This window comes from Podarcis muralis, chromosome 1, assembly GCF_964188315.1.
Source record: "Podarcis muralis chromosome 1, rPodMur119.hap1.1, whole genome shotgun sequence".
In the NCBI taxonomy this organism is placed as follows: Eukaryota; Metazoa; Chordata; class Lepidosauria; order Squamata; family Lacertidae; genus Podarcis; species Podarcis muralis.
The window spans coordinates 31,342,491-31,356,142 of NC_135655.1; the positions used below are offsets into that span (position 1 = coordinate 31,342,491).

The 13,652-nt window shown below is 43.0% G+C and overlaps 1 protein-coding gene across 4 annotated transcripts in view; it reads right to left on the reverse strand.

Moving 5' to 3' along the window:
* Positions 1-12,790, reverse strand: part of YLPM1 (YLP motif containing 1) — a 54,167-nt gene extending 41,377 nt beyond the window's left edge. For 2 of the 4 annotated variants that reach the window (XM_077925583.1, XM_077925587.1), the window contains exons 1-3: positions 11,717-12,790; positions 6,642-6,881; positions 337-528 (exon numbers count right to left, since the gene is read on the reverse strand). In XM_077925583.1, coding sequence (XP_077781709.1) covers positions 337-528; positions 6,642-6,881; positions 11,717-12,676 — 1,392 coding nt within the window. In that variant the 5' untranslated portion in view covers positions 12,677-12,790. The remainder of the gene's footprint in view (positions 1-336; positions 529-6,641; positions 6,882-11,716) is intronic. The other 2 variants (XM_077925574.1, XM_077925593.1) reach the window with 2 other exon arrangements.
* Between the last annotated feature and the right edge of the window lie 862 nt (positions 12,791-13,652).

Sequence of the window (13,652 nt, forward strand, 5' to 3'; positions counted from 1 at the left end):
ACTCACTGGTAGATCAGGATCGGCTGATGGGTGATTGAAGCATGCCTTGCTCAAAGCAAAAGAATAATCGGGAGCTCACTTTACTCTCCCAGTTGTTCATTTGGAGCCACCTTGGTAACTGCTCCACACCTGAGGTGACATACAATGTGGTGGGACGGAAGGCTGTGCTTTACCAAGAACAGCTTGCTGGGCCAAACGGGGACCTCTAACAGGCCAAAGCTGACCTGTGGACCACCATGAAGAGTCATGAAACTCTGTTAGCACCATTAAATTGTATTAAGTATCCCACTCAAGTGGGAAAAATATGGATCAAATCATATTACTTTAATGACTCACTGGCAAGTGCGACAACTGTATGATCTGTTGGTAGCGCTGTAGAATTTGTTGCAACTGTGCATGCTGCTGCATTATTCTCTGATACTGGAAACCCACTCGCTGCTGTGGATGCTGTTGCCATTGTGTGGCTGCTGCCTGTAGCTGCTGTAATCTCAAACTTTCCTCAGGATCCTCTGGTGGTTCAATGCTCAACTGGAGGAATAAGCAAATATCAAATAATAGAAAACTTGTTCAATCATACAGCACAGCACTTATACAGCTCTAATCATTGTCAGTACTGGGGAAAGTAGTTGTACATGCCCGCAAGCAAGCAGATACAGAGGGTTTTGTCCCATCCTCCCCTTCTTCAACAAATTAAATAGTCCAGGCACAGCATAATGTAACTGCATGCCTATGGTAGAAAGTATATCTGACCACAAGTCAGAGCAGGATTATCCCAGTTCCTCCTTTTCAAATACAGATTTTTATTTTTAGTGAGAATCTCCTACCAAAAAAAAATCACTACTTAATCACTACTTCACAAGAGCACTGCTTTTTGTTGCCAGAACACATAAAAACTAAACAGGTATTTTACAACTATCAGAATTTATTGCACTATCAAGAGATATGCTAGTGCAATAAATTCTGATAGTTGCCCTATTCCATGATCTGTTGTGCAAGACACTGGATGATATACAACTAAGGACTCAGCTATACAGTTACAAATAAAACGTTTTAAGTATGTTTCAAGTGCAATATACAATGTGACACTATATGGCGATGGTGAGCCTTATGGAAAATTCAATGTATTTTTTAAAACACTTTTAAAAAAAAAGCATTTTCAGAACAGTTTTTATATGTGTATAGATTCTACCTAAGTCATATTCAGAGTAGACCCACTGAAATAAGTAAATTAGTTACTTGAGTCTACTGATTGCAAACCATAAATCCTCACTCACAGGAGAGTGGCCTCTACAAGACACCAGGGCATCACATATAACCCAGAATAATTGTAATTAGATTACAATGGTAAATAGCTGAAACATAACTCTGTCCAATAAATCTATGCATAGCATATTAACAAAACTTTAATTGTTTAGCTTGAATAAAGACTTATGCCAGATACAAACTTAGGTAAGTACAAACTGTTGGTAATCTGAGATAATAAGACACATCCACAATGCTTTTATATTTGTTGGAGGCCACCCAAAGTGGCTGGGGGCAACCTAGTCAGAAGGGTGGGTTACACATAAAAAATATATTATTATTATTATCTAAGTTGTGCTCACAGTAAAAGTTACTACACAGAAGCAGAGCCAGTAAGGTCCAGATCTTTTACTGTTGCAGAAGTAACAGACTGAGCAAACAGAAAAATAACTTCCAGTTTGAAGGCTTTTCATATACAGATACAGAGTGTCCCTGTTGCTCTAATTCCAAGGCTTCAACTGCAATAGTGACATCAACACAAAACTAGCTGGCACACGTTAATCACATCAATATAACTATAGAGTTCCAAGGCCATTACCACAGCAACTGGCTCATTTGACCTTACACCTCACACATCAGGTGATTTATGCCCATGAAGGAAATTCCTTCCTTCCTATGCCCAGCTACTCCAACACAAACCTATACCAGTTAGCATAAGAATCTCATGCACTGCAAGGACTCACTTAACTCAGAGATCCTCAGCTAAACTAATAGGTGGTAGGCAAATTCTGATTCCAAGGAAGACGGCAAAAATCCTGACTGAATAATCTTAACACCATATGGACACCAAGAGTTGGACCCTAACTAAAGTTGTAATCCTATACACATTTGCCTAGAAATAAGACCCACTGAAACTAGCTAATGAACTAGCTAATAAGTAGATCTGTTTAGCTTTATGCTGTTACGTTTGTTGAACTTTAGCTGAAGTACAGTCCCATTGATTTTCTTGTAATCAAAGTATTGTCTAAGTACAGCTAAATTAGTCTGGACCCCTGACTATTAAGTCCAGTCACAGACGGCTCTGGGGTTGCGGCGCTCATCTCGCTTTACAGGCCAAGGAAGCTGGCGTTTGTCCGCAGTTTTTCTGGGTCATGTGGCCAGCATGACTAAACCGCTTCTGGTGCAATGAAACACCGAAACCAGAGCAACGGAAACGCAGTTTGCCTTCCCGCTGTAGTGGTACCTATTTATCTACTTGAACTTTTTGGCATGCTTTCGAACTGCTAGGTTGACAGGAGCTGGGACTGAGCAACGGGAGTTCACCCCGTCGCGGGGATTTGAACTGCTGACCTTCTGATCGGCGAGCCCAAGAGGCTCGGTGGTTTAGACCACAGCGCCACCTGCGTCCTACCTTGGGGCTATAAAATGAGATAAAAGTGTTCCCCAAAAAAAGAACAAACAGATGCTGGACCAAGACTTTAGGGTTACTGGGGATATTTAATTCTTCCTGAGTAGTCAAATTATCACTTTAGGACCATACCACTTTTAATGATGGCTGATGAACTAATTAATTGGTGATGTGCCCAGGAATTTATTTACCTAATACTTGCCCTTGTAAATAATACATCATTTTAAGTCTTAGCAATTAAATCCAATCACCAGAAATAACAATTCACTCTTGTCAGAAACTGTAGGAGAAATCCTACATACACTGAATGCTTCAAACCAAGAGAAGAGATGTATTGTATCTTCGTATTATTTTATGGTATTTTATGCTTTATTGCATTTGCACATTATGTTGTACACTTCCTTCCTATTTTAAAATAAAAATACAGAAATATAACTGGCCTATCACAACATATGAAATCCATAGAATGGTCAGAATAGAATGTAAAGGAGGTGTTAGTGCTTTGTGTGTCAGTGGGGGTACCGAATCCAAAATTCAGAAATAGAAAAACAAACTTCTGGGTAGAGAACAGCACACCAAAAGAGTAAGTAAAATATAAGGAACACACTTAATATTAAACCATAGTTTAAAATGAACTATGGTTTAGCACAGTGTATGCTGTTTAAAAGTCCACACCGCAGCTCCCCAGCTCACAGCTTTATTGCACCAGGGAGGAAACAAACCAGAAGCTGGCTTTGCATTATGTATAAACCTACTCTCATGGTTTGTTTATCTCCAGACAAATTATGAGTGCTGGTTCACCTGCCAGTCCCTGCTTTGTTTCCTCCTTGGCACATCAGTCAAAAGTGGGGGAATCAGCATAGTGAGGACTTCTGAGCAGCATGCAACAGAATTTATTTTTAACATTACATGCAAACTGGGCTAATATCACTCCCCTATCCCAAACTTTGATGGTGATCTTTAAATGGAAAAGGTAGTTGAAACAGAAGATGAAATAATAATGGGTTACTTCAACCACCCCTAAACTGGCTGGATAACAGGTCATGGCAGAGTCAAAATTTCTAGATAGAAAGAGTTTGGATCCTAATTGCCTGGGATCTGGCAGAAGATTGTAGAATTGCTTGAAACACTGATCAAATCTCTGTCAAACTCAACATTCAAAAGATCAGAAAACTGCCAACAAACTCAACACAGTCATACTTAATTTAAAACAAAAAGATCTGCAAAAACAAAGAGGATTCCTATTAAACTGAAGAGAGAACAAACTCTGGCAAACTGAATGTAAATCAACAATAAAACAAGCAAAAATCAACAACCTGAGAGACACACTGAAGTTATTAAAATAAATATTAAACAAAACTAAGACTCACAGCAGAATGTTACAATGTGGAGTGCTCAGTCTCTAAACTGTTCCCTCCTCCTTCAGGGACACTCCATTCTTCCCCTTTTCAGATGTTTGTTTAAACCGAATAGATGCCACTCAACATTCTGCAACCACTGAACATGTTGAGTCTTCACTGGGCTGTTTTTGGGAAAGTTCCCACCCATCTACGCTCTGTTTCCTAAAGTTTTTTTTTCTACCTCTGCAATCTTTGGATTCCTTTGAACATGAAAATACCTCCATCTTAGTTTTCAGCTGCCCCATTTTGACTACAATCCTCTCAACACACACCAACTGAGATTGTGATATGATCAGAACACACTCTACAGAGAAATCCAATTAGTGGAGGTAGCAGAAACTTTTAAGATGACAAAGGTGTAAAAAAGAATACTGAAGGACTATAGCAAAATTGCAAAAATTATTATTTCTATCGGACAAAATTGTTGGTCAGTTAATTAAATAAATATGTAATAGTATTAAAGTCAACCTTCTTATCTAAAATGCATTTTGATATAAAGAGGGCATCCAGGTAGTTACAGACCTGCCAGCCAAATTTCAGTTTCATATAAAATGAAAGAAAGCATTAAGAATTGTCAAACATAAGAACAAGAAGTCTTACAAAAAGAGGATAACCTCAGTGCCTAGGACTTGCCGATCGCATGGTCGGAGGTTCGAATCCCCGTGGCGGGGTGCGCTCCCGTCGTTCGGTCCCAGCGCCTGCCAACCTAGCAGTTCGAAAGCACCCCCAGGTGCAAGTAGATAAATAGGGACCGCTTACTAGCGGGAAGGTAAACGCCGTTTCCGTGTGCTGCGCTGGCTCGCCAGCCAGATGCAGCTTGTCACGCTGGCCACGTGACCCGGAAGTGTCTTCGGACAGCGCTGGCCCCCGGCCTATAGAGTGAGATGAGCGCACAACCCTAGAGTCTGGCAAGACTGGCCCAAACGGGCAGGGGTACCTTTACCTTTACCTATTGCTTCAACAAAGGGAAATATTAACTTTCTACATTTCTTTTGAGGATACATATTACAGATGACCAAAAGGTTTTTGGCTAAGTCATTTGGTCAATGTATAAGTGGAGAGGCTCTTACAGATTAGGATAAAAAATAAGGAAGACGATGATGTAGCGATAAAATGGGCAGGAAGGGACATAGTTAGTTGCTTTATACCAAGTCAGAACACTGGCCTATCTACCTCAGTACAGTCTACATGGAATGACAGTGACCCTCCAGACAGTGTTTCTCAGTCCTATCTAAAGATTGAACATGCAACCACTTGCTAGCAAAACATGCGCTCTACTACGGAGTCACCATTTACACAACAGAGGGACAATGGATCCCACAGAGATCTTTATAGGGGCTTGCTGGGTTATATTATTAATAATTCATCTGCAATAGGACTGAACAGTGTGGCAGTGAAGTCTGTAGATGGCACCTAATTAGTTAGGATGGTAAAATCCCAGGCAGTTGTGAAAAGCTTTAAAAAGTATTTATCCAAAATGGAAAATAAGGATTAAAATACAAGTACATAAGATTCCATGTAAGTGAAATGTGATGCGTATGAGTTCAAAAAACTCTAACCTTATATGCATACTATTGGCACCCAATCTGGCTGCAACTACTCAGGAAATAGAGACAATCACTGGTTGAGATGACTTTATAAAAGGAGTAGACTAATTCATGGAGAACAAACTTATGAAAGTCTCTCGACAAGTAAACAGTATCCATGATACAGAGTCAGTCAGTCTGTCTCTCTCTCTCTCTCTTTGTATGAGATGCTGCCAGGCAGGGTGGGGAGGAAATACAAGGTGCCTCTCACCAGCATTGTCTGATTCACAGTGGATAAATAATACTAGACTTATCTCTGTGAATTATGGTTTGCTCCAGCATGGCAACCCTTATGGTCTTAAAGCTTGATCCTAATATGGAGATGTAATTGTTTTACAGTGTTGGAAATATGTAATGCAACTTCTTCTTGAACGCAAAGCCAACACAGAAGCACAAATGATTATACCGTGTTATCGTTTGGTACCTTCAAGTAATGAAGATACCCAAAGGAAGCTTTGAATAGCAGTACCTTCTTTAAGACTTTCCACTCCACAAACAGACATCCCCCAATGCACACAGTATTTCCACAAGATGATTAAGCTCCACATGACAGAATGCTAAACATTCTGAACTGGACGTCAAAACGGCCAGCCATTTGCTAGCAAAACATGTGCTCTACTACAGGGTCACCATTTACAAAACTGAGGGACAATGGATCCCACAGAGATCTTTATAGGGGCTTGCAGTTCATTTCTGATTCATTACATTTATCTCCTCAACCTATGCTGAAGATGCAAGGAAGATTTATACACTTGCTATGAAATGTATTTAAAAAAACCTTCAATACTTTTTTAAGAAAAGCACATCACCCCAAGGATTGTTGTCTTTAAGGCTTGTATCAGGGCCATGTAAACCACAACTGATCAGCAAAAGTTCTCATAAATCATTCCTGTGTTCTAAGCCTACTGCACCAGGGCCCTATTTTTTCCAATCAGTCCTTCCAGACAATCTGAAATAACAAAAGAATGAACACAACACATAATGACACCTCTGTGCACAGCATACCTTGGGCTCAACGGATGACAAAGGAAGGTCATCACCTTTGGGCTGCGGTAATTTGGGCTCAGAAAGCAAAGGGGGGTCAGAAAGCACATCAGAAATGGGTATTTCCCTTTCTTCTTGCCTCTGCTCAGGAGCATCATTTACCACTCCTAGACCTGATGGCAGCTGCTGTCCCAGTGCATGTGCTTTTGCCTTTTGCTGCAGAGTAAGCAGATGCTGTTGATACCAAAATTGCTGCTGTTCCTATAACAAAAAAAGATGAGAAGTACAGTAGTATCTAGGCTTAAGAGACAAGGTCATATCCTAGGAAGAAAGCTACATTAACCACTGAAAAATGGCAAACGTGCCTCATTTTCAAAGGACACTTGGACCTACTCTTGAAAAAACCAAGAGTAGCATCCAACACTGTAGTCTCGTTTGTTCAGCAGACTTGTGAATGCACAATGTAAGTTATCCTCCTTCTTCTGCCACACCAGCAAGCCCCTGTGTGCCCTCAAAGTCTGCTTGAGAGAATTGGAGAACCCTCTGAAACAAATTTTGGGGGTACACAGAAGGAAGGGGAGGTCCCATTCCACAAGAGGAAATTTTCTGGCACAGCACTGGATACGACCCCAGGTTGCTACAGCTATTCCTTTCGAGTAAGGATCAAAAGGCACTATGAAAATATAGGCCTTTAATAGGATTTTAATTATGGAATGGTTTTGTAATTGGTGGCCTTTAATCTGTCAATAATCATAACATTTTTATCATTTTTGCTTAAACATCGAGTGTCCATGTTTCCTTTATTTTACTTCCTTTCATTATGACTGATTCTGTTTTTCAATCTGGCTTAGGGTACAGTATTGTCAGAAGGGCAGGGCAAGAAAGTTTCAAATAAATTCGTATATAAATAACAGGAAAATGGGGTTTATAGTTTTAAAATTACTTTAGTACTGTGATTTATACCGCTTTATCTAAGCTGTACATTGTTCCAGAATAAATCTCAAAGTGGAACATCAGATAAAACAATTCAGAATAAAACGAATTCAAGATTTAAAGAAAACATTCCAGATCCTTCAAGTGACATTTTGATTTCCCCAGTCACCAATCTAGTATCCAGCAATCTCCATGTGGTTGCAAATGGACCTGTAACAGTCACAAAATGCACTTGGCTAATTTCTAACATTCTCAGAAGCGGGCTGGTCTGGCCCATGGTGACCCTCCTAAGCACGCTTTGCGCAAGTGGGGACATTAATACATACACCCCTGTCGTCCCATACGTGCAAGAAGCTCAGCAAGAACCCAACACCAATTTTTTAAGCATTACAATGTGCTTATATGCTTGCTTAAACAAGGAACATGTTTTCCCCTAGATTCTACAGTAAAAAACACCATTGTGCAGGTTACACTTTTAATCTGCTTCAGATTAACCCTTTTGACTGCCCTGGGTCTGTTGTAGCCCAATTTTTCTTCAGCATCTGCTGGTGCTAAAGGCACCAACTGTATTTGTTTTCTTTCAAAATATGCATAAACACAGGGAGAATTTTAGAACACGTTGGATGTCGAAATGCTGCTTAGATGTGTGCTAAAGTATAGAGAAATGCATACAACCATGGTTGGCTTTGTCTTAATCTGTAGTTGCTTTGTAACTTCAACTACTCTGTAGCTACAAAGACCCATCTCTACATACTTTGCTGTAATACTAATTTTTCCACCATTTCCTGATTCTTTGCTTAAGGGAAGGTGTTGTTTAAATAAATTCTACAAACATTTAAAAATTGTATTTATGATAAGTGTTTCAAAGAGGTCAATAAAACATTGCTCCCTTTCTTTGGAGCTATCCTCATTCTCTTGTGGGGATTCAGGTCTTTAAAAAAAAGCCTGCAGAAATTTTGCTTTCTTAAGTTTTGAAAGCAAAATTATATAGAGAAAATCCTCTGCTGATACCTCTCCCAATCAGTTATTATAGATTGGCCATTTCTGTTTTCTGGTTAATTTTTTAAAACTGTGATGATTGTGATGTGTGTACATGTCCACATGCGCTCATTTCTAATAAAATTTATTTATCTGTGAAACTGATTAACATGAAAAACCCATCTTTATTCATTTTTCATAGTAGACTACAGAACACATAGAATATGATTGGGTCACATAGATATATGGTCTCCCTATCAGGATTACTGGGACGCGGGTGGCGCTGTGGGTAAAAGCCTCAGCGCCTAGGGCTTGTCGATCGAAAGGTCGGCAGTTTGAATCCCCGCAGCGGGGTGCGCTCCCGCTGCTCAGTCCCAGCGCCTGCCAACCTAGCAGTTCGAAAGCACCCCCGGGTGCAAGTAGATAAATAGGGACCGTTTTATAGCGGGAAGGTAAACGGCATTTCCGTGTGCGGCTCTGGCTTGCCAGAGCAGCGATATCACACTGGCCACGTGACCCGGAAGTGTCTCCGGACAGCGCTGGCCCCCGGCCTCTTGAGTGAGATGGGCGCACAACCCTAGAGTCTGTCAAGACTGGCCCGTACGGGCAGGGGTACCTTTACCTTTTTATCAGGATTACTTACACTGCATAAAGTTTACACTGTAAACATCTGGGCAACTACTGATTGCAGAAAAATTAAAGATGTGCCAGTACAGCCAATGCTGCATATATCTAATTTCCCTTTTCCTCAAAATTCCTGTTTTCTGCCTGAGCGACCAGAACAGCCCCAATCCCCTGTGTTTTTTATTGAGAAAGTCTCACTGAGATCAATGGGACATACAATGCAATCCTTACCCCCAGATACAGTAGTTAGGAAGTGGTATATCTCCCCAAATTAAACCAGTAGAAGCTATGTCAGTGTAAAAGACAAAAGAAGGGTTCTGTCGGGGTGTGTGTGTGTGTGAATGGGTATGTTGAAGGCATGGAGAAAGATAACAAAATTGCACTGAATCCTAACACTGTCTATCCATGGGTTCCACTCCCACCCACAGAACCTGACATAATTTACATCACCCAACATGCAGGTATAATAACTAAATTCACTGCAGGAGACAATGGAAGGGCAGAAAATGCAGGTTTAGACTGCTACCCCTCCTTCTACCAGAAGAAGTAAGAATACAGCTGATCAGCTGACTAATTATTAGTAAGATTAGTAATTATTAGTAAGATTTGACCTCCTAATAGCTTAAGAAATGATTTTATAACTATGATAAAATGACATGAGTGGCTGGGGAAACCCAGCCAGATGGGTGGGGTATAAATAATAAATAATAATAATAAATTATTATGACTAGTCAACTAACAGGTCAGTAATCTACCCCTATCACTTGGTATAGAAATCTTACAATTAAAGATCTGAAAACTGGCTTGAGAACTGGCTCACAAACTGGCTTACTCTCAGCAATCAAAATCTTAAACAAATACAAATGAAAATGTACTGTACAATGTAACATAAAAGTTAGGACGTACCCCTTTTTCTCCCTGCCTTACACATAACTGAGCTTAAACAAATTGCATAGAAGGAGAAAGAAGAATCTTGAGCATGCACCATTCTGAATCCCTGCTCCAACCTCACACAGGATACTAGCATCAATGAAGTATACATTTTTCATTCTTTCCATCTTAGAAATTTTCAACTGTTACATGAAGAAATTACAGATCTGCTCTGCAAAAGGCTTCAAAGAAAGGCACTCCTTTCTTTTCCACTTCTCATATACTCTCATGTATTTTTCACAGGAATTGTACAATTAATGTTAGATCATCATGGGGTGGCAAGTCTGCCTGGTGTGCCTAAGTGCTAATTCCCTTTTGTACAGTTATAAACAAAGCACCACAATAATTATTAATAGTAGCTATATATGCATGGAACAAGAATACCACAGAGTTCAGAGAATAGCAGAAAACACACAGGCAAATAGCACATGTGTTATTTTCCCCTCCAGCATTCTCCCTTATAGTAAAGTATGCACTGCAATTGCATAGTATACCACTGACAGCAATCCTATGACTATTTATCAGGTTGAGTTACCTTTTCTGAAAGTAGCTAAAGAGGAAAATAAAATCACTGTTGTTATTCCCTCATCAACTGTGAACGACTGAAATGGACATGGGGCCCCAGGAGGTGAAATGCTTACATCACAATCCAAGGTAATTCCATACCAGCCCCTTTCAAATGCCACAAAAATCATAGTTAGAAACAAACTATGGCTTGCTGTGAATGAGCAACATGTTTAAATCATACCCGCTCTGCTCCTAAAGAAGGAAATGAATCTTATTTCAAATCAAAAAGGAAAGGAACAACAGCACAAGCCTTCTCAGAAGCGCTCTCATAGTCCTCAACACGTGGGACTGCCTGTGATTTTCAGAGTTGAAAAGCATTTTGCTTAACTCTGAAGCACTCAGTCTCTTACAAATAAAAACAAAAATCCAATGTTCTAGGCCTTCTATTAGCTTCTATTAAGCTCCCCCCATCCACACCTGTTTTGAAACAAAAAAATAAAAATAAAGGTGCATTAAAGCCAATTTATTTGTTACTGTTTTCTAAGATGAAAGCACTTCCTTCAAAGAAAAGATATAAACTTATGCATGCTTGTCCAGGCAGACTTAGCGCCCACATGGTGCTAACCTGTGAGTTTTCACATTTCCTACACAAAAGTCCTTTTTCGTTTGGGAAAAGCATAATTTATGAAGCAGCCCTAATATGACAGTAGAAAAGAAATAACTCAGCAAATAAATGACAGCAGGAATGCCAGCAGCTCCTCCCCACTCATCAGACGGCCATTCTGTAACCAGGGAGGAGATAATTTGCATCCTCATCAGGGCATTGGGTTGGGCAGTTTTAAATCCCTCCTCTCTTTTCATCCAGGATTGTGTGCACTTTTTAACCACCATCAAAACTGGTGAGGTCTCTCTCATGGGTCTAGTCAAGACTAGGCTCCTGGGTAGGAGGTCAGTCATCTTTGCTTTAGACCCTATGGCCTAATTTTAACCAAGATGCCTCCTATTTAAATGAGAATCTGCTATTCCATCTCGTCAATTTTATCTTACTCCAACTCCCACCTATGCACATCTCACCCCTGGGTCCTATTGAGCTATTCAAACCACAGCGGACACATCATTCTTACCTGGGCGGTCATTGTGGAGGGGTCTGCGTGCAGGGCGGCTTGCTGTCGCTCACACCTAATATCTATGTCTGGACCACTGCCCTGTCTTAACTCCTGAGGTTCAAGAGCAGGCTGAGGAATCTGGGGTGGGGCGAAGCGTGAGTCGGATGGAGTAGCGGGCTGGCCCGGTTGGCAAGCTGAGGTCTGGGGCGTGGGTGGGTAAGCCTGGGGCTGGTAAGGCTGAGAAACGGCTGGAGGAGGGTGTTCCGAAAAGGTGCGTGGAGCTGCCTTCGGCAACTTCGAATGGGGCTGGTAGGGTTGCGACGAGGAGTTCTGTGGCGGCAGAGACTGAGACATGTAAGGGTCCGTCTCAAGGGAGGGTCCTGGGGGCATGTACGGCTGGGCAGGTGAGTGTGGCGGAGAGGACAGGTCCATGTCCATATCCACGCGAGGCGGCTCCTTGACATCCTCTCCGAGAGCCAGAGGAGGCCTCTGGGCATTGTGGAGCAGCGCGTCCCGCGGGAGAGGAGGCGGCGGCGAGGGCTCGCGGTGCTTGAACGGCTTCGGATAGCTGCGCGCCGAGGGCGGCCCTGGGGGCAGCGGCGGCTGCCAGGAAGCGGCGGGGGGAGGAGGAGCGGCGCTGGGCAGCGGCGGCGGCAGGCTCGGGGGAGGCCCGCCGGGTGGCGGGGGAGGCCCGCCTAACAACACCGACTGCAGCTGCTTCTGGTGCATTTGCTGGAGCTGCTGCAGCTGGACCAGGTGCTGCTCCTGCAGGCTCAGGAAGCCGGACGTGCCGGCGGCGGCCGTCGCGGAGCCAGGAGCCGCCGACGAAGCCGCGTAGCTGCCCAGAGCCGGCGGCGGCGGCATGGCGTTAGGCAGCACCGCCGGAGGAGGCCCGGCCATTGGCGGCGGAGGCATCATGGTGGGCGGGGGAGGGTAAGCCCCAGGGGCCGCCCCGTACAAACCCCACGCCGGGAACATGGAGCCGGGAAGCAGTTCTCAGCAGGCGGCAGCGGCGGCGACGGCGCCGAAACACAGGCCGCGAAAGCGGCGGGTGGCGACGGGGGCGCGTGCGGTCCACTGCGCCTGCGTGGATAGCCGGAGTCATAGAGAGCGACTTCCTCAAGCTAGAGTGTTTCCGGCCCGGCCCCAGGCAACTGACTCCACGGAGCAACAAACTGGGCGCTCCCCGCGAGAACGCCTTGTATGTAGCCTGTAGCCTTGTCGCAGAACTTCAGCTTTTATGCTAACGTCCATCAAATATGCCCCTCCCCTTCCATACCGGTTTCTTGTTGGTATGATTTTATTATTTGGAAATATAAGTGATGCCAACCTTGTGGAACTTGTTCAGCATTTTGTTCTGGAAGTGGGCAACTACAGTGGTACCTCGGGTTACATACGCTTCAGGTTACATACGCTTCAGGTTACAGACTCCGCTAACCCAGAAATAGTGCTTCAGGTTAAGAACTTTGCTTCGGGATGAGAACAGAAATCTTGCTCTGGCGGCGTGGCGGCAGCAGGAGGCCCCATTAGCTTCAGGTTGAGAACAGTTTCAGGTTAAGTACAGACCTCCGGAACGAATTAAGTACTTAACCCGAGGTACCACTGTAGATGCTTCTGAGAAGCCCACAAGTAGGACCAGAGCAAGATGGATACTGCATTAGTTTGGCAACCGCAAAAAACAAAAACATTACCATCCTTCCAAATCACTACATCGGGCCACCAACCTTTTGGGATTAGTGGGCACATTTCAGATGCTGAGGGAGTGCTGAGGTTGGCATTTCCCTAGAACAGGGGTCTGCAACCTTTAAGACAAAAAGAGCCACTTGGACCGAAGAAAAAAAAACTGGGAGCCGGAAAACCATTGCAACATTTAAAACAGTGGGGAGTGTCGGGGCACACAATGCGCCTCCTCCCCTCGCTAGTATCCGCTCCGGAGCCGCGGCAAAGGTGTAAA